At 36.7% G+C, this 26,892-nt stretch overlaps 1 protein-coding gene across 2 annotated transcripts; it reads left to right on the top strand.

Moving 5' to 3' along the window:
* tpcn2 (two pore segment channel 2) lies at window positions 1-26,649 on the top strand. Of its 2 annotated transcripts, XM_067448318.1 has the most exons (25): window positions 1-437; window positions 2,070-2,128; window positions 2,220-2,296; window positions 3,728-3,905; window positions 4,314-4,430; window positions 5,351-5,457; window positions 5,631-5,703; window positions 8,782-8,881; window positions 9,193-9,258; window positions 9,372-9,436; window positions 11,009-11,118; window positions 11,935-12,016; window positions 12,090-12,176; window positions 14,349-14,468; window positions 15,061-15,120; window positions 16,145-16,273; window positions 16,375-16,424; window positions 16,514-16,613; window positions 17,886-17,957; window positions 18,054-18,127; window positions 18,602-18,707; window positions 19,696-19,778; window positions 22,239-22,320; window positions 22,732-22,823; window positions 25,802-26,649. In XM_067448318.1, the coding sequence occupies exons 1-25, from the start codon at window positions 293-295 to the stop codon at window positions 25,878-25,880; spliced, it is 2,313 nt and encodes a 770-aa protein (XP_067304419.1). In that variant the 5' UTR covers window positions 1-292; the 3' UTR covers window positions 25,881-26,649. The 2 variants fall into 2 exon arrangements, 1 of the variants encoding a protein (XP_067304419.1); XR_010906412.1 differs by lacking the exons at window positions 22,732-22,823; window positions 25,802-26,649 and having other exon boundaries at window positions 18,054-18,155; window positions 22,239-22,295.
* The last annotated feature ends 243 nt before the right edge of the window (window positions 26,650-26,892 follow it).

The raw sequence follows: 26,892 nt of genomic DNA, 5'->3' as shown, positions 1-26,892 counted from the left end.
GTGAAACTCACCTAATGGTAGTGCTCTGAGCAGCAGAAGGTTTTATGTGAGAGAGTAGAGGATATGGGAGGAGTTGACAGCTCCTAAAAACACTTCGAGCACGGGTGTCCTCCCTGGCATGTTTTTACACAGACTTCTAACGTTAGCTGGAATGAGACCAAGTGCGTCTCCATTATGTTTATTGTCGAGACTCTCACCTTATTTAACATGGGTAGTAGTCTCGCTTAGGCTTGCCTTTCTTCACTACTGAAACCTTTAACTCTCTCTTTGGGATTTATTTGGAGACTTGAAGATGGAAGAAGAGCCACTACTTACTGGCAGCATTAACCGGAGCTCAGGTGATTATGGATCTCAGGATAGTGATAAACATCAACATGAAGATTCATCAAGATCAAGACGGCTGTCCTATTCAGTGACTGACGACTCGGAGGAGCTTGGTATGTTTTCCCTGACCTAAGTCATGTGTCCCGGACTCTTGTCTTACCTCACCTTTCTGTTTTTGCTGTCAGACAAACACACCATTGTCCGCTTATTTGCTGAATTGCTCTTTGAGGTCGCTTTGACTTCAAAGGTTGTTGTTGCTTTCTTGCATACGTATCAAATTACGGAGATTAAACATTGGGCTACAGCAGTTGAGATATTTTTTTATATATATAAAAAAGTGTTGCTACAACTCTTTATATCAGGCTAACCTGAATGTTAAGCTGACTGGTTATGTATTAGTCTGTGATAATATAAATCCAGTACAAAGTCAGATCACTCAAGTTATCAAGATTTGCTGGCTCATATCCTGTTGAGAATCTCAGGTTTGGCAAGAGGATCCTGGATAGGCCCTTTGACACCGGTGCTTTCAGGACCTGAAATCTGAGCTACACACATCATTGTCTTACATTCAGAATATTCACCGATCAGGCATAACATTATGTCCACTGACAGGTTAAGTGAATAACAATTGCTAGTGGGTGGGATATTAGGCACTGCAGCAAGATAACATTTTGTCCTCAAAGTTGATTTGTAAGAAGGAGGAAAAATGGGCAAGCGTAAGGATTTGAGCGAGTTTGACAAGAGCCAAATTGTGATGGCTAGACGACTTGGTCAGAGCATCTCCAAAACTGCAGCTCTTGTGGGCTGTTCCCGGTCTGCAGTGGTCAGTATCTATCAAAAGTGCTCCAAGGAAGGAACAGTGGAGAACTGGCCACAGGGTCATGGGCGGCCAAGGCTCATGGATGCACGTGGGGAGCGAAGGCTGGCCTGTGTATGGTCTGATCAAACAAGCAAGCTACTGAAGCTTAAATTTCTCAAGAAGTTAATACTGGTTCTGATAGAAAGGTTTCAGAATAAACAGTGCATTGCAGGGTGCCCATGCTGACCTCTTTCCACCACTGAAAGCACCAACAGTGGCACGTGAGTATCAGAACTGGACCACGGAGCAATAGAAGAAGGTGACCTGGTCTGATGAATCACTTTTTCTTGTACATCACATGATGTTGGCCGGGTGTGTGTGCATCACCTTTACCTGGGGAACACATGGCACTAGGATGCACTATGGGAAGAAGCCGGTAAGGAGGCAGTGTGAGCTTTGGGCAATGTTCTGCTGGGAAACCTTGGGTCCTGCCATCCATGTGGATGATACTTTGACACGCACCACCTACCTAAGCATACCGGATACCACTGCACACTGTCAGGGGTCTAGGATGCCACAACATGCTTGTGCAGTTGGGGGCGGAGTTTTTTAGATTGATTTGAAATATCAGCAGCATTTCTTAGAAATTGCTTTTTGCACCTTCAAGACATAGTTTTAAGATAGTGGCTGTGTTTTTGCAACTAGCCACATTTTGTGCTGTGAGAGTGGAATATGGGAATGATGGAAATTGTGTTTTTGGAGCAATAATATCTTTCACTGGAGTTTTGTTTAAATTACAGTGCGTTTAATATTATTATTTTTTTACTTTATTTAATATTACGTGATCTCCAATGCAAAATAACCTTTTAGGGACTTTTTTTTTTTTTTTTTGCAATATAAAAAATAAATAAAACTACTGTTGATCCATATGTTTCTCCTATGACAGATGCAGATTCAGAAATCTATATCCAGCAGGCTGTTGTATTTATTGAAGATGCAATTCAGGTTAAAAAATGTTTTTGCTTTTATTTTTTTCCATATTATTTATTAATATATTTATTGATTATCTAATTTCCCTGTGTGCTCTTTCCCATAGTATCGGTCCATCAATCATAGGGTTGATTCTGGGTCCTTACAGTTATATAGATGGTATTACTCCAGGATATGTCAGTGGTAAGCAAGCAGAAGTTGATTTTAGTTTTTTCAAAGGATGATCTTTTGCCAACTGTGTCCCATACATGTGGACAGCTGTTCTGACTGGTGCTCCTAAAAGTTGATCAAATTAGCTTTTATCAGAAAATATACAGTAAAAAAAAAAAAAAAAAATTCCCCTTGAAAAAAAAAAAAAAAAACAAACAAACAAAAAAATGTTATCACTGATATTTGCATCCAAGGGCATTTTGCCAAATGTAAGGCTGTTTAGAAAGTGAATGTCTCTCTCCCCAATTGCATGTGTCAAGTTCATGTGGCTATAGCAATAGCTAATATACCAGCAGATTACCACCTTGTGTTACATAAACTATCAGTGTCGGGAAAAGTTTGTTTTTAAAGTAGTGTTACAATATTGTGTTACTCCATTTAAAAGTAAATAATTGCATTACTTAGTGAGTTTTGCATTACTTTTTCTAACATGTGGATAAAAAAGTTATCAAAACCAAAAGTGAAATGAATAAGCCTCAGACTAAAGGAAACGCAAGTTCATGCCTGTGCAGTAGAGGTAAATCAATGAGAAAACAAAGTAACTTGTGTTACTTATTTGAAAAAGTAACTTAGATATTTTGTTGTAAATTTAAAAGTAATGCTACTTTACTCATTACTTTAAAAAGTAATGATACTAAGTAATAAAAATCTGATATTACTGAATCTTAATTCAAGTTACTTTAAATGAATTATCCCCAAAACTGAAGACTATTGGCTACTTAAAAAAGGGTTGATCCTTCAATATGCACAACTGTTCAAAATTTGGGGGTCAGTAATATTTCTCTTCAAAAAGTCTCTTAAGCTCAATAATATTGTGCAATATTACAATTCAAAAGAACTCTTTTCTATTTAAATATATTTTAAAGTTTTATTTATTCCTTGTGATAGAAAGCTGAATTTACAGCACCAATACTGCAGTCTTCAGAGTCACATGATCCTTCAGAAATCATTCTAATATGAGGATTTGTTGCTCAGGAAACATTTATTATTATGATCAATGTTGAATACAGTTGTGCTGCTCAATATTTTTGTGAAAAACGATATAGTTGATACTTTTTGTGATACAATATTTATGTATCAATGTAAAAGTCTTTACTGTCACTTTTGATCAATTTAATGTATCCTTGGTTAATAAAATAATGTATTTATTTAAAATAGGGTACTAACCTGAAACTTTTGAATGGTAGGACTAGCATACCTTGTCTAGACTTCCTGTACCAATCATAAATAATCATGGAAGAAAAATGGGATCACAAAGGTCTATTGGTGGAATGAATCTGTCAGTTAAACACTCTCTCTCTCTCTCTCTCTCTCTCTCTCTCTCTCTCTCTCTCTCTCTCTCTCTCTCTCTCTCTCTCTCTCTCTCTCTCTCTCTCTCTCTCTCTCTCTCTCTCTCTCTCTCAGGGGTCTGGGGTTCACCATTGCTGTTGTACTGGCACTGGCCTTCATTGAGAGACCCTCCTCTCTAACTTACACTTCCGACATTCGTTTCAAACCCAAGCCCTGGGAGCCACCCTGTGGACTGACGGAGGGGATTGAGATAGTCTGCCTTTGTATCTTCATCCTAGATGTCACTGTTAAGGTAGACATCCATTGTCATTATTTGTCATTCAAACCCGTATGACTGACTTTATTGTGTGAAACACCATCTAGGATAATGTCTCTTTTCCATTTTTTGCTAATCCCTTTAACAAAGTTAGTCAGCATGAAGTAGAAATTGCAATTAGTCTTTTCTTCTCTATTGTGACGTATATACAAGTGAAACGGCTGGTTTGCTATTGGTGGATCTCATGTGAGTGACAGTTTGCCCTGGCCAAGGAAACACGTCATCAGAGAAGAGATGTCACTGCAAGAGGGAGGGGGAGTTATTTTTGATTAGATTATGGGGGCACATAAGCTTTAAATACAACAATTGTCAATTTCATGCTGATTTTAAATTGACTTTTTAATTAAACTAAGGAATGTATTGAATGTGTTGTTTGTTTTGCAGAGCTATCTGATAGGATGGGAGGAGTTTCGTATGAACAAATGGCTGATTGGTTATGTAATAGTGATTGCTGCATCAGTTATTGATTGGATGTTGAGTGTTAGCATGGTGTGCAATGAGGTGAGTGCAAAGCTGCTTATTAATCCTGCCTATTCTTAGAAATAAAATGAAGGAATAAATAAATATCTGTATTAATTTTTTTTTTTTTTAATCAAATAATATCTAAAATCATTCCCATTTATATTTAAAGTTAATTGTGGCAATAAAGCAATTCATTCATAAATCACTCTTCAAACTAATACAAATAAATAGACTTGTTAAAGTACCCAAATGTGAAATAAAGATATATAAAAACTTAATAGAAATGGAATAATTCATATTTTAATTAAAGTTAAACATAGTTCGCAGACATAATAGTGGAAGATTTCTTACAAAAAAAATACTTCCTTTAAATGCAAAAACATTTTGATTCACATCATCATTGGTGTCATAGCAGACAATAGCACTTCTGATTCTATTTATATAATTAAGTAAACTCAAAAGGTTGATTTAAATAAAATAAACTGTTTTAAATATGCTTATTTGTCAATAAGATGTGATTCATCATTTTTTTATTTATTATATATTAATAATACTTGATTTCTTTATTTTACAGTCCTCCATACCCTTAAAGGCATAGTTAACCCTCACTCATTTACAACATGACATGGGAAATTAAGTTAAATTTACATTTTTGGGTGACCTGTTCCTTTAAAGCAGGGGTGTCCAATCCTGCTCCTGGTTGGCCACTGTCCGGCAGAGTATAGCTCCAACTAAACACACCTGAACCGGCAAGTCCAGGTCTTACTATGCATACTAGAAACTTCCAGACAAGTTGGAGCTAAAATCTGCAGGACAGCGGCCCTCCGGGAGCAGGATTGGACACCCCTGCTTTAAAGTCTTCAATAAGTACAGTAAATACTGAGCATGTCTTAGTAAGCAGGATTGACTCAATCATCAGGTGACCGATTGTAATATTGCCCTCTCATTCTCTCCCACAGAATTTGAGAGTCAGGAGACTGGTTCGCCCGTTTTTCCTCTTACAAAACTCTTCCCTCATGAAGAAAACTCTAAAATGTATCAAAAGGACTCTTCCAGAGATAGCAAGGTAATGATGGGGTTTATTTTTTCTTTTTGGGTTTTTCCCATACGGTTCTTCTTGTAATTGCAGACTTATTTTCACTTCTCAGTTTGGATGCCGTCTCATTCTAATATTGCGATTTATTTTAAAATAATGACAGTAAATATTGTTCTCTTTATTTTTCTCTCTTTCTCTTTCAGTGTTATCCTGCTCCTGGCATTACACCTCTGCATATTCACCATGATTGGAATGCTGATCTTTGCCAAATCAGACGTAATAAGTGCTCACAATCATGATTTCATTTTTATATTTGAGTCCCTATATGAACAAACCCCTTACTCCAAATATAATAATACCTTATTTACAGCTGGTATTAAGATGCGCTTTAGTCGATCAGATCACAAGTAGACGAGGGAGACACATTCCTGTTTACACCTGGTGTTTTAATCCGTCTCTCTTGTCCACTTTCAACCACTTCTGACCTGATTTCTGTAAGAGGAGGGACTATGGGCGGTAAATATATGGCCTTTTTCAGATCTTTCCATCTAATTGACTCACACAATTTGCCTATGAACGTTGCTTTAGTTTCTGCTCTGGCAGCCGCAAGACCAGCTGAACGCTGTAAGTGTGTGTTAGAAATCAGGAATGGTGAGAGAACATTGTGCTCGGTACGTTTTTCATCTTCAAACCAAACTTGGGTCTCCAGCCGACAAAATGTAAATCCCGTCTGGCTCGCGCTCTTCCCATAATGTTCCCGCATTAGGTCAGTAGACGGAGAGAAGACGGTCTTTTGTGGCTGTTTGAACACATTCGACCACATGAGCGTCTACACTACGAAAGCAATCCGGTCGAATGTGTTTACACTACCTCTGGACGTGGCCGAGAGTGGAGAAGCTCAAAACCTTTTAGACCCGTTTACACCTGTATTTAGTGTCGTCCACTTGTGATCCGATCGACTGAAAACACTTCTGAATACCAGTGTAAACAGGGCCTAGAATTTATTCCTTGGATATATACGAAACAGGTGTTTTGGAACCATTTGTAGCTACACTCTGCAGGACAGTGGAGTTTGACATGTAGATAAGACTGAAGATTTAACTGGGCAAAAATATTCTATAGACTTACATATCTAGGTCATATCTTGAGACCAGAATGTACACGCTTGGGTGTGGGCTCTTTTGACATGGACCTGTAAGCCACATCGCAATCATACAGATCGCCTTAGTAGAACGCAGTTGAAACCACATATCTACATGCCGAAGACTTCAGCAACCACACACCTCCCGTCTACAACAACCTAACATCCTGGCAGCAGTTGTTGCATGGGAAAGAGCCACTTTCATTTCCTTCAGAAAAAGTACTAAATGTGCAATCATGACAATTTTATTTGGCAGTGAGAGGGAAAAATAACCTCTAGCAACCTTTGTATCTTGGCTCATTTATTTAAATGAGCTTACAAATAAGAAACATCACAATTGCTACAGTTAAGTTAGTCGATAGGTGCGTCCCAATTGCGTACTAATTAGGGCAGTGCAAAATGGACAAAAAAAATCAATCATGATTTTTTTGATCAATATTGAGATTTCTAATCATGGTTTGAAACAATATTTCCTTGCGCACAACTTGTGAATAATTTCTTGGGAAGCTGGCTGTATTGCCAATATTTGCGGGCACAACTGTGTATTCAGTAAGTGTATTTAGTAACTGTATTCAGTCTTGTCGTTGGTTATTTCTTTATGTTTTATATCTTTTTGAATGAAGGGTATGGAAGAATCATTTTTGCATCTTTTGCAACATCTCGCACGACACAACGTTCTACGTGCTGCTCATAGTAAAATAAGTTCATCTCTAGACCAGCGTCTTGTGTTTTCAACCGCAAAAATGCATTCTGTGTGAATGGCACTCAATACTCTTGTTTTGCCGCAGTGAAAGTTTGACAGGTCTTGCAAATTACCTGGATCTGTCACATCATCTCTTCCGTTTTTGTTCCTTATCCTGCTCTGAATTAACTTTCCCGGTTTTGGTGCTTTCTTCCATGTCATAATGATAAATAGACTCTGTTCTGCTCTTGCGCTAGATTAAGGCGCACTGCAATCTGATTTCACACTACAGTTCAGTCAGGTCCACTTAAGTCAAAAACACCACAGACAAACCATAGTCAACTTTTTTATTGGCATATTTAGCTAAATTTACATTTGGCGATATGGCTCTGTTCTAAATTGCCCATCCTTTTCATGAGCTTCATGAAAAGCCAAGACAGGGAACAGCAGCAGCTTCAGGGGACAACCGCTCTTTCTTTCTTTTTTTACTGTGAGGGCAGCGTAAATCCCCCAGTGAGAACAGAGCATGTGTCAATGACAACAGAAAGACACTGATTAAGTTAAACACAGTTTAAGGAGGAGCTGAGGTGGAGGAGCAGCATGCAGTGGAAGCCGGCAGACTGAACTTAAGTAAGGTGCCCTGTTTGAGAGTTGCCAATTGAGTGCATAGGAATCAGATCAGTTGATATGGCCGTGGTTGGAAATCTTTCCATAGCGGAGCTTGACTACGTGGCCTGCCTGAACTAACGCAGAAAGTGTTATTTTACGTTGCGTCTTTTGCACGCTAAAGTTCGTTATTTGAAATGTAGACGTGCGTATTTTCACACTTTTCAGAAGGCCGCTAGCTTCACACTTTCCGTAACATTGACAGATGATGAAAGGGTTTTCTGTGGTTTAGAAATTGCAGAGGCTCACATCATGGTTTCATTACGATACAGCCCTAGTACTCATGTACTATTCAATGCGTTTTATAGTATATATATATATACATGTGTTCACACAGAAAACTTCCAAATAGATTCCAAATGTGCATTTTAAACACCCGGATGATGCACTTAATTAACTGATAAAAAGTGTGGAATGTTGGACTTTGATGTGGAATGACAAAATAACCTTATACAATTCATACATTACACAGTTGAGCACATACACTCACAAAAATGCTGGGTTAAAAACAACCCAAGTTGGGTTAAAAAATGGACATACCCAGAAATTGGGTTGTTTGAATGGGTCCATTGACTGGGTTCAAACAACCCAATTTATGGGTTTGTCCATTTTCAACCCAACTTGGGTTGTTTTTAACCCAGCATATTTTAGAGTGTATTGTATAAGTGTATAGTGTGTCATTTGGTGCTCAGCTGATATGAAATGTACATTTTAAATGAGTGCATAATTAATTGATAAAAAGTGTTGAGTGTTGGACTTTGATGTGGAATGACAAAATAACCTTATCAAATTCATACATTACACAGTTTGAGTACATTTTGTGTAAGTGTGTCTAATTTGGTGCTCAACTGATATGTTTCTGTAGGACCCTAAGAAGAATGGCGAATGGGAAACATACTTTAAAAACCTGCCGAAAGCCCTGTCTTCTCTGCTAGTGCTGCTCACCACCGCCAATAACCCTGACGGTACGTCTTTACGTGGCTGTAAATGTTGTGAAGTCTCTCCGGAGGTGCCACTCTCTGAATGACTCAGTAAGGTTTTAGTTCAGTGACACATATGACTTTTTGACACCCCTGTGTCGAATTCTCTGTCATCTCTGGCTCATTGCAGTCGAGGCTGTGAGTCATTGGCTTTAACCACATGACACGATGTCTTGTGACTTGTCACAGCATTCTGTTAAACTTTCACAGGTATCTGTGTATTTTAAATGTGAAACTGCACCAGTGTCCTCTTGTAATCTGTGTTCACACCAACATCTCTTTCTCTCTCTCAACAGTCATGATTCCAGCGTACTCTCTGAACCGAGGCTATTCTATATTTTTTATACTCTTTAGTGTGTTTGGTAAGTTTTATGACACTCAGATGAGTTGCACTGTAAATATATAGAGTACAGTAAATTATACTTGCATTTATAACTCTCAATCTGCATTAAACATTTGTTATTGCTTCTGTCAGGAACGTATTTGTTGATGAATCTAATGACGGCTATTATTTATAACCAGTTCAGGGGATATTTACTGGTGAGTGCTTTACTGGAAAAGGAATTGTTCAGCATTATAAATTCTGTCATTATTTTCAAACACTGATGATGTTTTTCTTCCATGGGACACAGAGATTATTTTGTATGTAATTTCCAAGCCCCTTTTTTCCATACAACAAAAGTTAGTTGCCATTAGATATTCACCAATATGAAAATAATGTTGATGCTAATTCTTTATATTTGAAAACCGATAACGAATACATTGGCCAATAAATCTAAATCCATTTTTAAAATACACTTTTTGATAGCCTGATTACAAAAAAGCAAAGGTCTCACCATGTAAAGCCATGTCCAAAGCACACAATTATAATGTTCTCATTATTATTTTATTGGGCCTATGTGACAGACCTGCGCTGCTGCACATGTTGCACTGAACCGTGTTTACCTTTTTGAGGTTATATTAATCATATTTCAAGCGATTCAAAACCATCATGGTGAACAGTGCGCATGACGTTGTCTTTCCTTCAGCTGCCTCTGTCATATCATTAAAAATGAACATACAGATATAGTGTGCATCCCTAGTTTCCATCCACCTTTTTTAATTTTGTTGCCTTCCACCTAAATGGTGATTTTTACCTGGAAACACCTCGGTAAAGCGATAGGGCTTTGGCCTTGATTGGGTGGGTTTTGAATAGCAATAGCTGGTTTTATTACACAAACCTGTCAACCCTGAGACAAAGTCTGTTATAAATATGATTGGGAAAGCCGTACGCAATTTCGACTTACGGCATCGCGTAACCCCTGACAATGCTTTGATGCCTTTTGCGGATAGGGCTGGGCAACAAACTCAAGCAAGGGTTAAGGTTTACTCTTTCTCCGTAAATCAATGTGTACGGCAATCCGCCAGAAGTTAGATATTTTAGTTTATAAAGTTTTCATTATGGATATTTTTCTTACACAAACACACCACTTCGCTTCAGGAGGCCTTTATTAACCTCCGGAGCCGTGTGGTGCAGTTATAGATGCACTGTTATGTACTTCAAAAACGAGACCGTCACAGCTATTATAAAGCTTGGATTAGCCAGGACATTTTTTAATATACAATTTCATTCTTCTGAAAGAAAATAATTCTTCTGGATGACTTGAGGGTGAGAGTAAATCATGGGCTAATTCTCATTTTTGGCAAAACAAAAGTGAAAAAAAGGTGAATTTTTTTTATTTAAAAAAATAGCTTTGCCCTAATATTTATTAAATAAAGGCAGAAGCTTTTTACACTTACTCCGCTAATATACGGTTGGGCCAGAGACAAAAATACAAAAAAAAACCACCTGAGATCTGTCAGCAGCCGTAGTTTAGTAAGTAAGGCATGTTCCAGATACTTTAGATGCGATCGACCCGAGTTTGAATGCACCTTATGATGAACTTGTTCTTCTCCCTTTTCCCATCACAAATCAGATTGGAACCTTTTTTATTGGAAAATTTGGAAATTGTTTGCTATTTTTACATGGAGTAAATAGAATCTAGTTATTTAAACATCAATTGCAAATAATGCCAGAATGTTCCTTTTGGGTCAGCTGTTGCTTTAGTTATTGTGTTTATTATCTGTGTTTAGATGTCAGTTCAGACGTCTATAATCAGGAGGCGTCTGGGTATTCGTGCTGCGTTCGAGGTGCTGTGCTGTCCGGGCCGAGGTCACACCAGCACTCAGTCTGAAGGCCATGTGTAAGATCAAGTCCTCTCAAACATCATAGCTCTTCCTTACAAACATTCATTCATTCCTGTCTCTGAATCAAAAAAAAATCTGAATTACATAACATTGCATTGGCTGTCAATTATGATGGAAAAGTAGACAAGTGAAGTTACAGCATGCCCACCATCTCTTTTGGTTGTTATGCATTAAGCCATTTGTGGTGCCCTTACCATATACTGTACATGTTAGACCCTAGACCCAGTAACAGGCTGGCATAAAATGTCTTGCATAATACTTTGTAAGGAGGCCATAATAATTTTTGACTCATGGCTGAAGTTAGGTTTCTTCAGCTGGTCCCACTTTATATGAGGTGGCCTTAACTACTATGTACTTACATCAAAAAGTAAGTACAATGTACTTATTGTGTTCATATTATATTGCAAGGCAACTTTAGCTAATATTGAAGTGGGATACGGGTAAAGTTAGGGGCAGGTGTGGTTTGTGGGTCAGTTTAAGGGTACATAGTTAGGACAATGCATGTTAGGACAATACATGTAAGGACAATGTAAAAACATGTATGTACACAATAAGTGCACTGTGTCAAATTATTAATTACGATGTCAGTACAAAGAAGTTAAGGCCACCTAATATAAAGTGGGTCCCTCCAGCTATCCCCAGGTTGGCCAAAAAAAAAAAAAAAAAAACATCTCAAAATGCATCAGATTGTTGCTTTAAAATATGAAATATTTACATTTTTCTTATTACCCTAGAGTCTCACCTTTTTCACCCCGACCCGTTTTTATGCCCGTCTGATGTGGTGTTTTCTGACTATTCCTGTTGCTGCACAGGGAGCGAGTGGCGGTGAAAATGTTTCTGCAGGTCATGAGTAGAGTCCACATGAAGTCTTACTGCAGACAAGCTATCCTTAAGGTGAGTATAGATTGCAGAATAGCTAATGGAAGTAAACAGGAAGTTTGTTTGACCTGGCTTTTGTTTCTCTCAGGCTGCTCAGCAGTTCCCAGACGGCTTCATCAATGGCGAGGCCTTCCAGAGGCTCTTCAATGAGCTGGACAAGGATTTTATGAAAGAGGTTTGCTTGTTTACATTACAGTGTGAATTCAGACTCGTTTTGAACAAGTCGGTTAAATTAGTATTATAATCAGTAGAATATGGAGCATAGCAGGCCTGGGCCGAATTCATAAGTTCAGTTGGAATTTGGACAGGAAGAGGAATTAGCTATATGGAAGTTCACAATGTACGAAGCGAGGACCTTTATTAGTGCAAAACAGCAACAAAATGGGCAAGAATAGAACATTTGCATCTAAAAAGAATTAATGGATTTTGTTTGGGTCAATTTTGAAACCTAATTAAGTAATTAATAAGGGGTAATTAAGAATGCATTCTGGATAATAATTTGTTGTAAGGTCCATTAAATGAGTTAAATTAACATAATAAATAGAATAATGTATAGTAAATAAATAATAAATTATTTTAAAAATTAATTATTTAATTTAATCTAATAATATATTTAAATATAATCAATAATATAAAGTGTGTGTGTGTGTGTGTGTGTGTGTGTGTGTGTGTGTGTGTGTGTGTGTGTGTGTGTGTGTGTGTGTGTGTGTGTCATAATAATGTTTTTATGTTCAGGAAATTCCCCACGTTTTGTATATGGTCAGTTTTATGGGTTTTCATTTCAAATGTCTTTTTAAATGCGCTAATGGAATGTAATATTAATCTGTACTTACAGTTCACCCCAAAATGAAAATAAGCCCATGATTTACACACCTTCAAGCCATCCTAGGTGCAAATGACACTCTTTCAGACGAATACAATCAGAGTTATATTAAAACATATCCTGTCTCTTTCAAGCTTTATAATGGGAGTGAATGGTGCCTCAAAAGTGCATCCATCCATCATAAAAGTGCTCCATACGGCTCCCGGGGTTAATAAAGGCCTTCTGAAGTGAAGCGATGGGTTCTATAATCACTGGCTTCCAGTAAAGGTCATACATGAGTCTAGTTCTGACAGAATAGTGACCTCTGACCCGATGCACGACATTTTGATGAATGTGGAATCGCAGAGGATAGAGAAAAACAAAACACTGGTCACGAATTAGAAGTCTAAAATGATTCCCATTATTATGATTATAATTTATAAAGTTAAAATATTAATATTTTCCTTACATAAACACCTCAGAATGTTTTTATTAACCCCTGGAGCCGTATGGAGCACTTTTATGATGGAGGGATGTACTTTTGAGGCTTCAAAATCTAAGGCACCATTCACTCCCATCTATTATAAATTGGGAAGAGCCAGGGCCCTCATTTATTTGTGCGTGATGAGTGCATAAGAACAGTTTCACACAAAGTGTGGGTTTTATCAACTTGCACTTATATGCAGAAATGTTTGTAAACATAAGCACACCCTTACGCAGAGCTTAAGCTTACGCAGAGAATCTAGTCATCCCACATATGTCCTATGTTCCCTTTAATTAGAAAACTCTCAACTTATAATTTTTGTAGTTTTAAACATGATGCGTAATTAATGTCAAACCCTATAAAAGACAGCTGTGACAAATGTTGGATGTAATTGTTTTCTTTGGCCCCATCCTACATCTGGTTCCCTTACCGAAATCCTCAACAAGCAGAAATAAAACGGGGCTTTGTTGCTATCGCCAGATTCCCAAACATAATTGGAGCCATAGACTGCACCCACATCAACCAACGAAATTAATAATGTAAATAGAAAAGGGTGTAATTCTGTATTTGTGATGGAAATGTATTGTTGTTGCCATTATTGTGGAAAAACACAATCACGTGATTTTTAAAGGGAAGTGTCATCATATATGGTTCATTGTAGGCGTTTCCGAATGCTAATGACCGTGACCTTGAACGAGCATGGTACTTGCTCACGTGTGGGATTTATCAGCAATAATCACTTAATGTGCGTAAGAACTGCATGTGCACCTTTGATAAATACAAATTTTCTTGTACTTAGGCACATTATGAATTTCACTCGTACGACAAAATATAGAACCTTTCTACTCACTGTTGATAAAGGAGGGCCCAGGACTTTTTAAAATATAAAGCTTCATATTCAAAAAAATCATATACACCTAGGATGGCCGGAGGGTGAACAAAGTAGGGCAAAGCATTAACCCTTTCATTTTACTTCCAGATATGAATTACAGTCAGTCTCATTTAAATGTTTTGGTGTCAGCAGACATATGAAGCATTGTAATTTTGTGTTTTCCCTGCAGCATCCACCGAAGCCTGTGTACAGTTCATCTGTCCTACAGAAAATCCAGTACATCTACAGCCACTTTTATATTACAGTGTTGGGAAACGTTGTCGCTCTGACCAATGTCGTCTGTATCTGTGTAAGAACATTACATACATTTCCAGAATTCAGTAGTTTTAAACATGATTTTACACCCCCACCCCCACCCAGTGGTTCAAAATGGAAGTGCAGGCTCGTGTGATAAAAATGGCAAATTAAATTGAATGACAAATTTCAAAATGTAAACGTTTTTTTTTAATATTAAGCAAAACGACCAAAATATAAATCTTCACTCTTAAACAAACAAGTCATTTTTACTGTAATTTTTTCAATACAAATATGAAAAACATTGACCACAGATTATTAAAAAAATAATAATCTAGAAATATAAAAGAGATCATACACGCCATAATTTTATTATTATAATTTTTTTATTGAAAGATAAGAACAGTATTTGAAATCCCAGGGGCTCACAAAAATACATCTCAATATCTTTGTTGATCACTTGATATTTGTTTTGTTTTGTTGTGAAATAGGGCCATCTTGTGGACAGTTTATGCACAAACTCATTACAATAGCTACTGAAAGGACTTATAGTTTGGATGACGTAGTCCATCCTGTATACTTACTTATTCTGCCTCTTAGAAACTGAAGTTCATCTGATATCTGTTGTTGTTGTTTTTTCTCTGCAGACTGTCTTGGTTATGAATTCAGAGAAATCCACCTCGGAGAGAAATTACTTGTATATGGAGGTGAGCGCCTCATGCATTGAAAACAATTTATGCTTTTGCAATAATGACATTTCGGTAACACTTTCTATAAAGCCTGTATTTATAATGCATTATAATACATGCATAGAGCCTTATAAACAACTTTATAATGTGTTGTGTTATCTGATAAATAATCATCAGACATTATAATACATAGCTATTTGTGGTTATAACGTTTAAGAGTACAGTGCATTATAACACCAGGTGATTAGTGCATTATAAGGGTATTCTTAATGCATTATAAGGCATTTTAAACAACCATATAACGCGTTGTCATCTCTCACAAATAACCGTAACAACAGTAATTATACTATGGCTACTATTAGATTTGGCAAAGCTTTTTCATTTTACAGTTTTTATGAGTACAACATGATTTGCCTTAAGGGAAATGTCTTCTACAAACATTGATATCTTATGACTGTTTTAAAGAAGACTTAGCTTTTGTTAATTTACTTAAAGCAGACAAAGCCCACATATAAATATTTTAACTACATTATAAGCGTTTTGGATATTTAAAAGAAGATATTTTGTTTTTGTCACTTTACGTTGATCAGTAAAATCTACTCACAAGATCTGTGACGATGTCAAGATATGATACTTAAAAGGAAAGTAAAAGATATAAAACAAAAATTTATACAACTATAAATTACCCACTATAGCTTAAGTGGAGAACATTATATTATTGTGTGTTATAAACCATCATACTCTTAATAGTTATTATAACCACAAATAGGTTAGTTTTATCACTGCTAGTTTTATTCATGAGAAGATACAACACATTATAAGGTTGTTTATAAGGCATTATGCATGAATTATAATGCATTAAGAATGGACTGATACAGGCTTCATAGAAAGTGTTACTGAAATGTCATAGAAAGTATAAAAAGTGTATTGGTTGGTTTGAAACCTTTTGGCTGGTGTTTTTTTAGCAACAGTTGATTTATTGTGTCTTTTAAATCTTGAGTGCTCAGTGAATATTTTTGCAAACATCTTTTGTCTCTTCTAGATCATCAACTGTGTTTTCATCCTGTACTATTTAATAGAGATGTTACTGAAAATAGTGGCTTTTGGTTGGAGAGGTTACCTGTCTTACAGGAATAACATTTTTGATGGATTTCTCACTGTTCTTCTGCTGGTAAAGTCTTTTTTTTTTTTTTTAAATAACCCTTGGATTTATGCAGCGTACATACATACATACATGCAAGACACATTGTGTTGTTCTTATATCCTCAACAGGCACTTCAGATTGCCATATTCGTCACATACAAGATTCCCTATGAGGAAGTGTAAGTGTGTGTGATTTACAATCATAAGCTCACAAAACAAATCTGTTCTCCAAAGGCCTAGATCTGATGTTTTCCTCTCATCCTGACAGGGATCCGGTTCCACACCATGTGATGGCTTTGTGGGAGATGGTGCGGTTGGTCAACATGTTGATCGTTTTCCGTTTCCTCAGGATCATTCCAGAAATCAAGGTTGGTGACTGGCTGCTCACATTAAACACCTGCTTTCTAAATGCACACAATGGCATGATGCTACTCTGGATAGGGATGGGTATTGAGAACGGTTTCAAATTTCCAATAATCTGTGATTCAATAAGAAACATGCATTTAGATTCTGCTTATCAGTTCCTATTAGCACAATTTAATTTGATTTTAAACCATTTAAGCGCAAGAAGACTTAAAATTGGTTTTGTCGTGTTTTAATGCATTATACTTTCTAAAGGTGTATTATAACTGTAGTTACAATTATTTGTTAAACCATAATATGCATTAAAAGTACTTTTAAAATGATTTAGACTTTAAATAAAGTGTTACCAAATATTCTCATGTTCATACACATACACGAATACACCATTGCATTTTTTTTTTTTAAGTTTCTACCAGATTACTAGCGCATTTCTGCAGCTCAAGGTTGCTTTACATTGTACATCACAATACATTTACACATTCAATATTAATTCAATGAATATCACTATTAATATATACAGATTTACATTCCAAGCTTTCAGGTCATTGTCTCTCTGACTGGTTTGCTTTTCTTCCAAAATAGTGTTTGCACTGTTAACAAGCTGACTGCACATTATTGCGTATAATATTAAAAAAAGTAAAAAAAAAGTTTAACTTCTATTTCATTTATTCATATTTCATATAGTTGGCTTAATTGACCGTTCGCAAAGACCTGCCCCCTAGTTACTGTTGCTATGTTGGACAAGCCGCACTCTCTTTCTCTCTCACGCACGCACGCACGCACGCACACACACACACACACACATTCTTAAGCAGTGAAAAAAAGAGATTACTGACAATGCACTGACAGGCAGGACAGAACAGGATACTTTTAATATGAAATGATCTCAACCCTAACATTTTTTTAAAGAAATATAAACAATAAATACTGTTTTTGGCTCTTTAATATGTGGTGACAGGTCGCTGTAGCTCCTCAGTTAAAGCTGCTCATGCACCGATCATCTCTTCCTAATTTATAGTATCAAATTAACTTGAATGAACTTCAGAAGGAATTCAATTGTGTCAGTACACACCGTTTTTCAAGTTCAAAAAGTTCAAAAAGTTTTCAAAAGTCCACCGACATTAATCTACGAACTCTCGATTGTGATTGGTCAGATTACATGTCAATCAAACTGCCAGCGAAGAGTGAATTAGTCTACCACTATCCCCAGTTGTCATGAGACATTAATGAAGTGCACTAATAATTGCTTGATTATGTTTCCGATCTTTGCGCTTTAGTTGATGGCCGTGGTGGCCAGCACTCTCGTGGACTTGGTGAAAAACTTACGGGCATTTGCTGGCATTCTGCTGGTGAGTGAGTGGACTCTTTTCACAGTGTCACTCACAGTTTTAGCACTAATGATGAGGTTTGTCTCTTCACTTACACATGTGCCGTCTCTAATACAGGTGGTGTACTATGTGTTTGCTGTTCTTGGGATCTGGCTCTTCCAGGGAGCTATAACCCCTCCGCCAAACCTGAGGTACTGTACATCAACTGCACACTTAAAGGTACACCCAAAAATGTGTGTCTTATGCGCAACAAGGCTGCATATATTTGTTTAAAAATAAAAGTAATATTTCAAATTGTAATTTATTCTTTTGATGACAAAGCTGAAATTTTAGCATCATTACTCCAGTCTTCATTGTCTTATGGTCCTTCAGAAATCTTTTTAATATTAATATTGGTTCTTATTATTATCAATATTTTATCTTAAATCTTGCCATAAACTTTTGAATGGTAGTGTATCGCAGTTTTCTCCGAAAATTAAAAACATTTGTAATAATTATTTTTTAAAAAAAAACATTTTGAGCAGCATATCATCATATTAGAAGATTTCTGAAGTTCTGGAATTCAGCTTTGATCACAGGAATACATTTTAAATATTGTGTAAATCCTTGTTGACAACTCTAAAAGCTCTACATCTTCTCTCTCTCTCGATGTGCTCTCCTTTCAGTCCGATCTTCAACTCCAGCACAGAGAACAACACGGGTCCCTACAGCATGGATTGTGGCACTTTTGAACAGCTAGAATACTGGCCGAACAATTTTGATGATTTTGCTGTAAGTTGCACAGAGGTCTCAGCCTCCCATGACACCCTCGCAAACCATTCACATTCCAATAGGTTCACGACAAATAGGTTTTTCAGTTCCCAGAATGCTAAAATGAGCACTTCATTGGAAATGACTAAATTTCCTAGGTTTATAGCATTAAATTGTTTTAGTTTAGGTTTTATTTATGAATATTGTCACTCTCAGGTGGAAAAAAAATATTATCTTCATATTTTGGGATATTTCGGTCACCCTTTATATTTGTCTAACCAACAAAAAGTATTAAAAAGAACTTGTGACTAAACCTCGTCACTCCATTGAATCCTTAAACTGTCTGTAAAACCTCATAACTCCACCCCTTAATCTTCAGTGAAGTGTTGTTTCCATGATAAATCAGGTCCTCCCTACTGTCAAAGATTATACTAAGTACATACGAACAGTATCAATTAAAAATATGCATAATTTATTATATAGTGCATAATACAACTACATGAATGTTTCTTTCACTAAACGTTTCTTGCTAGTACATAAGCTAACCAATACAGACATTAATGCTCATTATAACATTGTTCAAACAGCATTTATCATAACATGATTTCATAAAAATTGTAATCAGACATTAAAGAGAGTAATTTGAACCAATGGGATCACTTTGGGTCCTAACAGACCCAATTTCGAAGAGGGCCTGAATTGTCAACACACCCACGTCTCCATTTGAGCATGATTTTGGTAAAATGTTAATAAATGAATGACACATGCAAGTGTCTGACCAAATATAAAGCCACAATATCAACTTTGAAAATGCTGTTTGATTATTTACAAAAATAGTGCTTTTCTTTTAATTTTGGTTTCTGCTAACAGCAACTATGTATTTTTTTATTTATTGTGTTCTTATATATTTTAGTTTCAAGCCTGCATAAAATTTAGATCTCAAATTTGATCTCAAAAATGAATGTGAATGATGCAAAATAAATGTTTTCTTTGTGTTACATTTTTCCAGTCCTCTCTGGTCCTGCTCTATAACATCATGGTGGTGAATAACTGGCATGTTTTCACAGATGCATACACCAGATACACTACAGAGTAAGCTATATCCACACACACACACACACACACACACACACACACACACACACACACACTGCCAATATTAATAACAGGGGGCCGTCATTGTGTTACAAACTGTTCTGTACTTGGGTTTGGATAAGACTTTAGGTTGAAGATCCAAATGCAGTTTTATTGGGACAATCCAGTATCGTAATCCTTATAACAAGCAAAGGTATAAACATGTGGGCAAACAATCCAGATAAACAACAGGGCAAAAAACACAGGCAAAAGTATAATATAAAAGAGAATAAAAAAACCAAGAGACCTATGAAACCCGGGTAACGCTAAAAGTCAACATACAAGACTTTGCAATACAAGAGTGTTTACACAGGGCTTAAAGGTCCCGTTCTTCGCGATTCCATCTTTCAAACTTAAAATGTCATGCCAAATATTGGCTCATTTTGGATTTCATGAAAGCTACACATTCCAAAAAAGTTGGGACAGGTAGCAATAAGAGGCCTGAAGAATTAAAGGTCCCGTTCTTCGCGATTCCATCTTTCAAACTTTAGTCTGTGTGTAATGTTGCTATTAGAGCATAAATAATACCTGTAAAATTATAAAGCTCAAAGTTCAATGCCAAGCAAGATCTTTTATTTAACAGAAGTTCCCTTTCAAAGCCTACAGCGAGCGGCCGGTTTGGACTACAGCAGGAAGTGCAGGGATGTAATGACGTCACTAGAACCGTTTGTTGACTAACCCTTCGCCCACAAGAACACGCAAAATATTGGGGCGTGGTCTCTTTGCTCTCTCACGTGGAGCATAGCGCACATTCAGCGCTTGCATCTCCCCGTTATGGTAAGAGGCGGGACCTTTCCGGGCAAAGTGTGCTAAGCTGCTGTCCAATCACCACACGGGAAGTGCTGGCCCAATCAGAACTCGTTACGTGTTTCTGAAGGAGGGACTTAATAGAACAAGGAAATCATCAGGCCGTTTTTAGGACAGAGAAAACAACGCTGTACAGATAAGTAAATTGTGTGAAAAATACTGTGTTTTTTTACACGCGAAACATGAACTCATGTTATATTGCACACTGTAAACATAATCAAAGCTTCGAAAACATGCGAAGAACGGGACCTTTAATTAAGCAAGAGTAAATTAGATAATAACACAGGGGTGAAGTAATTAGAGCATGATTAGTCCAGGCAAGGGGTTGTGGGAAATGTAGTTCATGGTGAGATGTAAATGTAAGGAGTGCCTTCTGGTGGAGATCATGGGAACTCCAGCTGGTGGACAGTGGACCAGTGTTTCTGGTCATTTTGAAAAACAAACATGACATGCATATAATTTTTTTCATAATATAGCGACAAATAATGTATGTGTGCAAATTGGCAAAAAAGTATTTCTTCATAATATGTATATTTTTTAAATGTAACTCCTAAAGTTTTAAACTTTTACACATCTCGCCAGTGCGCTGATATTCTAAAAGTAACTTCAAACACCAAATAAAGTGCTTTAAAGTCACCAACGCTCTGCTGATTCCATAGCTGAAGAGCTCCAAACTTCCACTCTAATTAATATTAACACAGAAACTGTGCGACAGGAGCTTCGTGGAGTGGGTTTCCATAGCCGAGCAGCTGCATTCAAGCCTCACACCACCGAATACAATGCAGAGAGTGGGATGGAGTAGTATAAAGCACAAATCACATTTCTCTGTTTGGCAGTCTAATGGGCGGATGTCAGGAAAACATTACCTGCAGGGCTTGACATTTACACCCGCCAAACCAATTTATATATAATATATGCTTTTTTCAATTGTAGTCTTTTAAAAAGGCGTCTGAAATAATAAACTAAGTGCAACATAGTACTTCGATACTGAAATATATGAAACACTTACAATATGAATTTTCCGCAGAATAGATACAATACTTGCTCTTTCTCTCTCTCTCTCTCTCTCTCTCTCTCTCTCTCTCTCTCTCTCTCTCTCTCTCTCTCTCTCTCTCTCTCTCTCTCTCTCTCTCTCTCTCTCTCTTTCTTACTAATTCCTGCAGATTTTGAGCTCACACCTAAAGTGTGTGGACATAAAGCTGCCTCTCAGCACTAAATTAAATAATTTTTTGCTGCTTATTGCAATTAAACATCAAATACACACAAAATAATGTCAAAATGCCAGTCTTAGTGAGTATTCACGTAAACACAGTCAGTTCTGTATTAAGTGAATGCAAACAGTTAAGAAAGAAAACGCATAACAGTGTAATGGATAATGAGATAATATTAAAAATATCTATTTGGCAGTTTTTCCTCATGGTATTGATATCAAAATCGTAGCCAGTGAAAATGTTGATGATGGAAAAGCAACCTAACTGCTATCACACCAATGTCCCATGTTATTTTGGGACACAAGTACACACACATACTCTTGTGACTATCTTTAACACATTTGGTTTCTTCGGCTAGGCAGTGTTTAGTAAAATTGTACCCATAATTCTTCCATGTCAGGTGGTCTTTGGTGTACTTTGTGGCCTGGTGGATGACATCTTCAGTCATGTGGGTCAACCTGTTTGTGGCACTCATTTTGGAGGTATGTAGATTGTTTGGTTTGAATAATTCAAGATTGAACACATACTTTCCTGGTCTTATCGTGAATGATTCATTACTGATACATATGATCTACTGAGCATATTCTCAATAGCTTGATTTGTTTTAGTGCTCACACCACCCCAGGGCCAATTATAAAGACTTAATCGGTCATGTCAGTGTCAGTGCTGATTGCCTAAACAAATACTAACCCCTGACCTTAACCTTAACGCAATACAGAGTTGGTAGCACACACTTTTTACATAGCATTACTGTTTGTCATAATGAGATCCTGAACTGAATCCATAAAGTCTGACCTTTTCTTGACAGGTTAATAAATCTGTTTCAAAGCATGCTAGTTAACCGTGTGTGTGTGTGTGTGTGTGTGTGTGTGTGTGTGTGTGTGTGTGTTCAGAACTTCACCTATAAGTGGGACCGCAGTAATACTCTGTCTGTTGAGGATGTGGAGAGAATCGCCTATCAAAGCACTGTGCAGCTTATGTTCAGGTGAGACTGTGGGAATAAAGCCATCGACAAGTTCCCATAAGGTGACACAGTCACACGTTACATTTATTTACTAAGCTATAACAGTAAATAAGAATAATTACTACACTAAAATGCTGGGTTGTTTTAACCCAATGTTGGGTCAAATATGGACTAACCCAGCGATTGGGTTGTTTTAATCCTGCGGTTGGGTTAAATATTTGCTTAACACAACCCAATTGCTGGGTTAAAACAACCCAACTGCTGGGTTAGTCCATATTTGACCCAACATTGGGTTGTTTTTTACTCAGAATTTTTTAGAGTGTAGTAACTAATCTTTACTACTATAGTAAGTCCAATTAATGAATTAATTTTACTCAGTACAGATTTGTGTAATTACTCTGTAACAACGTCACCTGAAAGTAAATTACAACCATGTAAGTAATGATATACACCACCAGGCCTCCTCAGATTGCAGACCAGATATAATGACATCTATAGCACCATTTTATGGTTTCTACAATTTAAAGTTAGCAGTGAGTCAAAACAACAGAGCTGTTCACACCACACCACTCAGGGCCGATTATGGTAACGATAATTTTCCACTCTATTCTATATTATCCTGTATTATATTTTCATCTAGAGCAAAATGCACTTAATTCAAGCTCTTTTTGCTCTGTGTGCGTTGTTTCTTCCTCCCACTAAAGATGGCGCGGTTACGCAGAGGACACACTGTTCCGCCGCAGAAAAAAACTATTTATAACATTATTGCGATTTTATCACAATTCTGACTTTTTTTTCTCACAAATTCAAGTTTACATATAAAAATTCTCACGAATCGTGATTAATCACAAACTTATTGTGAAATTAAACATATGCCATTTATCTAATAAAATACATAGATTTTTTTTTTCATAATTATCTATATCCCAAGTGAACAATCAGATAGAAGGATGATTTTCTGCAAGCTTTCAAGGATCATTGGAGACTCCAAAGGGACACAAAACAACCAAATATAAGGAGTCCATATTCTATTATATAATACTAAGCACCCATGGGAAAAAAAACATTACAGTAAAAACATTACAGATTTCAATGTATAGTGTGTGTATGTGTGTGTACAGATCAACAACACAGAGATTGTTTTCATTTTAGACGTCAAGCTGTGAACAGGACCACACGGCGATGCCAAAAAAAACTCCTTTGACTGTAAAAACCTATGATTACTAAACACAACAACAAATTAAATACAACAAATGACAAATTAAACATTATCTATTAAAATAAAATGAAAGTTTACAGTTAATTCAGTGAGATTTATTCAGCTCTCTAGCGCAGTCAAATAAGAAAACTAACACCAAACAGGAAACTATACTCAAATCTATACATTAATCGAAGTTTGATTCAAAATTGAGACTCGATTTTTAATTGAATCGTGACCTCAAAATTCGATTTGAATTGACGTACCAAGAGATTCCCAGCCCTAGTAGATAGACCCTACTTAATAAAAGCAACAAAAAAAAAAAAAAATCCATACTTCAAGAGAAAAGCCCTGAACCACAGTATAAATTTATTAATATGGTCTTCTGCCATACATGTGTATCTAAATGTTAATGTAATCTTACCTTTCTGATCTTACCATTTAATATTCATATCCGATTGCTCTCAACTGATTAAATATTAAATTAAATTTTCAGATGCAGCTCTCGTTGTTTTTTTTGTTTAGTGTTTCTTTCTTTTACAAAGTGCTACTGCTGTCCAGATGGAAATATACTAATCCCAAAAAGTATTGTCCGCACCTCCACTTAGAAGGAAATATATACAGACCAGAGCTTTTGTAAATTTAATTGAACACCCCTAATATAAAAAATAATAGCAAAATCTCTATCAATCATGGGTATTGGATCCATTGTATGTGTAAGACAAGACCCACGCTAGCCTAGAAATCTAGACGCACCCTAGCGGCAGCAAATTTAATCTGCCCAAGTGTCGTCTAGGAACTCTCAATACCCTTCTGAGCTGTATTCCCCTAACTCTTGCCGGGCCAATCACATCGTGTATAGAGTTGGTGGGCGGGGCCATAATGACGACGGCCGAGTTGCGTTTGCGTGCTTCTAGTAAACACAGAAACTGGCGAACGGCGGTCTTTCGAATCAGCTTTGACCGCGACTCTGGAAGACTTGGAGTTAAGCTTTTCTCTGAGAAAAGAACAAAGAACGGCACTGAAGTCATTCTTAAAAAGGGAAGATGTGTTCAGAGTTTAGCCGACCGGATACGGCGAATGTTTAATCTATCAACGAGCTCTGCTTCACATTGGTTGCTCTGGTTGGTGTAGCGCTATCCTATCGCGTGCAGAGGGAGTTTGAAAGACAACCGTTTATCCCGCCCCACGGATTGAGCCGTCTATGGTGAGTTTCCAGACCAAACATCCTGATGTGAGTCTGGCTTGTCAGGCACTTTTTAAGACCAGACAATGGACTCACTTTTAACGTCTGTAATTCAGCCCATGTCTGTTTACCTACCCCAAACTGATAAACATTTATTATTAAACTCATTAGACGCTTTTTTCCTCTATTCTTTTATTTTCTTAGTTTTTATTGAAAATAAATGCCTTTCCAATCTGATATGTGATGGGAAAAGGGAGTAGAGCGAGTTCGGAAAAAGGTGGATTTGAACCTCGGGTCGATTTGCGTCAAAACTTGCACTACCCCTACACTATTATTCCTGTAAATTGTTTTTTGATTTCTGTAATTTTGTCTGGCCCTAACAGATGTTTAGTAAACAAGATGATATATATTTGTACTTAATGTAAATGGGGGAAAAATTGCTTCCGACGCCCATGCTATCAATGCTCACTTGTTATCATCACCATCATACCAGACCTACGCCAAACCCTTTCATTAACTATAACCGATTTCTGAAAGTGAGAGACAAATGATTGGTAAGAATATTGTTCCAAGATCTGATTATTTTCTATTCTTTTGTTCATCTTCTGTTTTCAGAGATCACGTCCAGGAGCCGACAGAAGAAGAGTTAATAGCTCAGCTACATCAACATCCTCATCTCCACCTCTCCTGGTGACCCTAAACCCCTCACCTCCAAAACAATCCCAGAATCCTCCAGGCCTCATGTTTACATATCCATCCATTTTGAAGGGCCTGTTTCCCATTAAAGGATCTGTGTTGCTTCAGGTCGGCCTGAGAAAGGATGTATGTGTTTTCTAACAGAGCGTCACACGATTAATGTTCGGAGGAGCTTCAATTTAAAATGAAGCCTCAGCTTAAGTCAAGTCCAAGCTGTTGCTGGAGTTCCAGAGTTTTTGTCAATTTACAGCCTGTAAATTACACTATTTTTTATGTTCCCCATGTCTGGAAGGAATTCATTCTTTGAGATTGAAACTCTTGAACACAACTGCTGCATTTGATGATAACCAATATATTTTTTAAGCCTGTTACAATTAAACAACAAAATAACAATCAATATATTTTGTTCAAAAAAAAAAAAAAATCATGGAAACAAAAGGGAAATAGACTGTATTAATTAGTTTTAGCTTTGTTTTATTAATTCTATTTTTTTGACTTTGCCTTTGTTTGTTCAGTGCTTTTATTTATGTTAGATTGTACAGAAATCTTTATTGGTGTATCTCTCCAAAACTGTCAAGAAGCACGTCCAGATCACCATTTCATCTCCATTTCACCCCAAATATAATAAATATATCGGGTATACAATAAATAAATTGGGTCACACTGTTTTTTTTTTAAGGTAACATAGTTACACGTTACAACATATACTTACTATAGTAATAACAGTACATTGTGCATGATTACAACAAGTAACTAACCCTAGTCATTAGTACATGTAGTTAATTAATATTACTTTGTACTTACTTACGTCACCTTAAAGTAAAGTGTAACTATAAATTGTATAAAGAAAATGACAATTAAACACGTCTCATATAAAATTCTCAGTACTGCAGTGTGAAAGGAAAACAATATATTATTAAAATTTGCAAAGTACAATTGTAAGTAAGTATCATGGTAGTATTTTTTACACTGCCTTCAATTTATGCAATCAAAAAATATAATCGTGTCCT

Source organism: Pseudorasbora parva, chromosome 1 (genome assembly GCF_024679245.1).
Source record: "Pseudorasbora parva isolate DD20220531a chromosome 1, ASM2467924v1, whole genome shotgun sequence".
Classification (NCBI taxonomy): domain Eukaryota; kingdom Metazoa; phylum Chordata; class Actinopteri; order Cypriniformes; family Gobionidae; genus Pseudorasbora; species Pseudorasbora parva.
This window is presented reverse-complemented; position numbering and strand designations above follow the sequence as displayed.

Excerpts from the sequence above, each read along its gene's own strand:
- tpcn2 (XM_067448318.1), top strand. The coding sequence starts at position 293 with ATGGAAGAAGAGCCACTACTTACTGGCAGCATTAACCGGAGCTCAGGT. Across the intron at positions 9,437-11,008 it reads AGTTCAGGGGATATTTACTG|ATGTCAGTTCAGACGTCTAT; the intron begins GTGAGTGCTTTA and ends ATCTGTGTTTAG. Across the intron at positions 16,274-16,374 it reads TTCTCACTGTTCTTCTGCTG|GCACTTCAGATTGCCATATT; the intron begins GTAAAGTCTTTT and ends TATCCTCAACAG.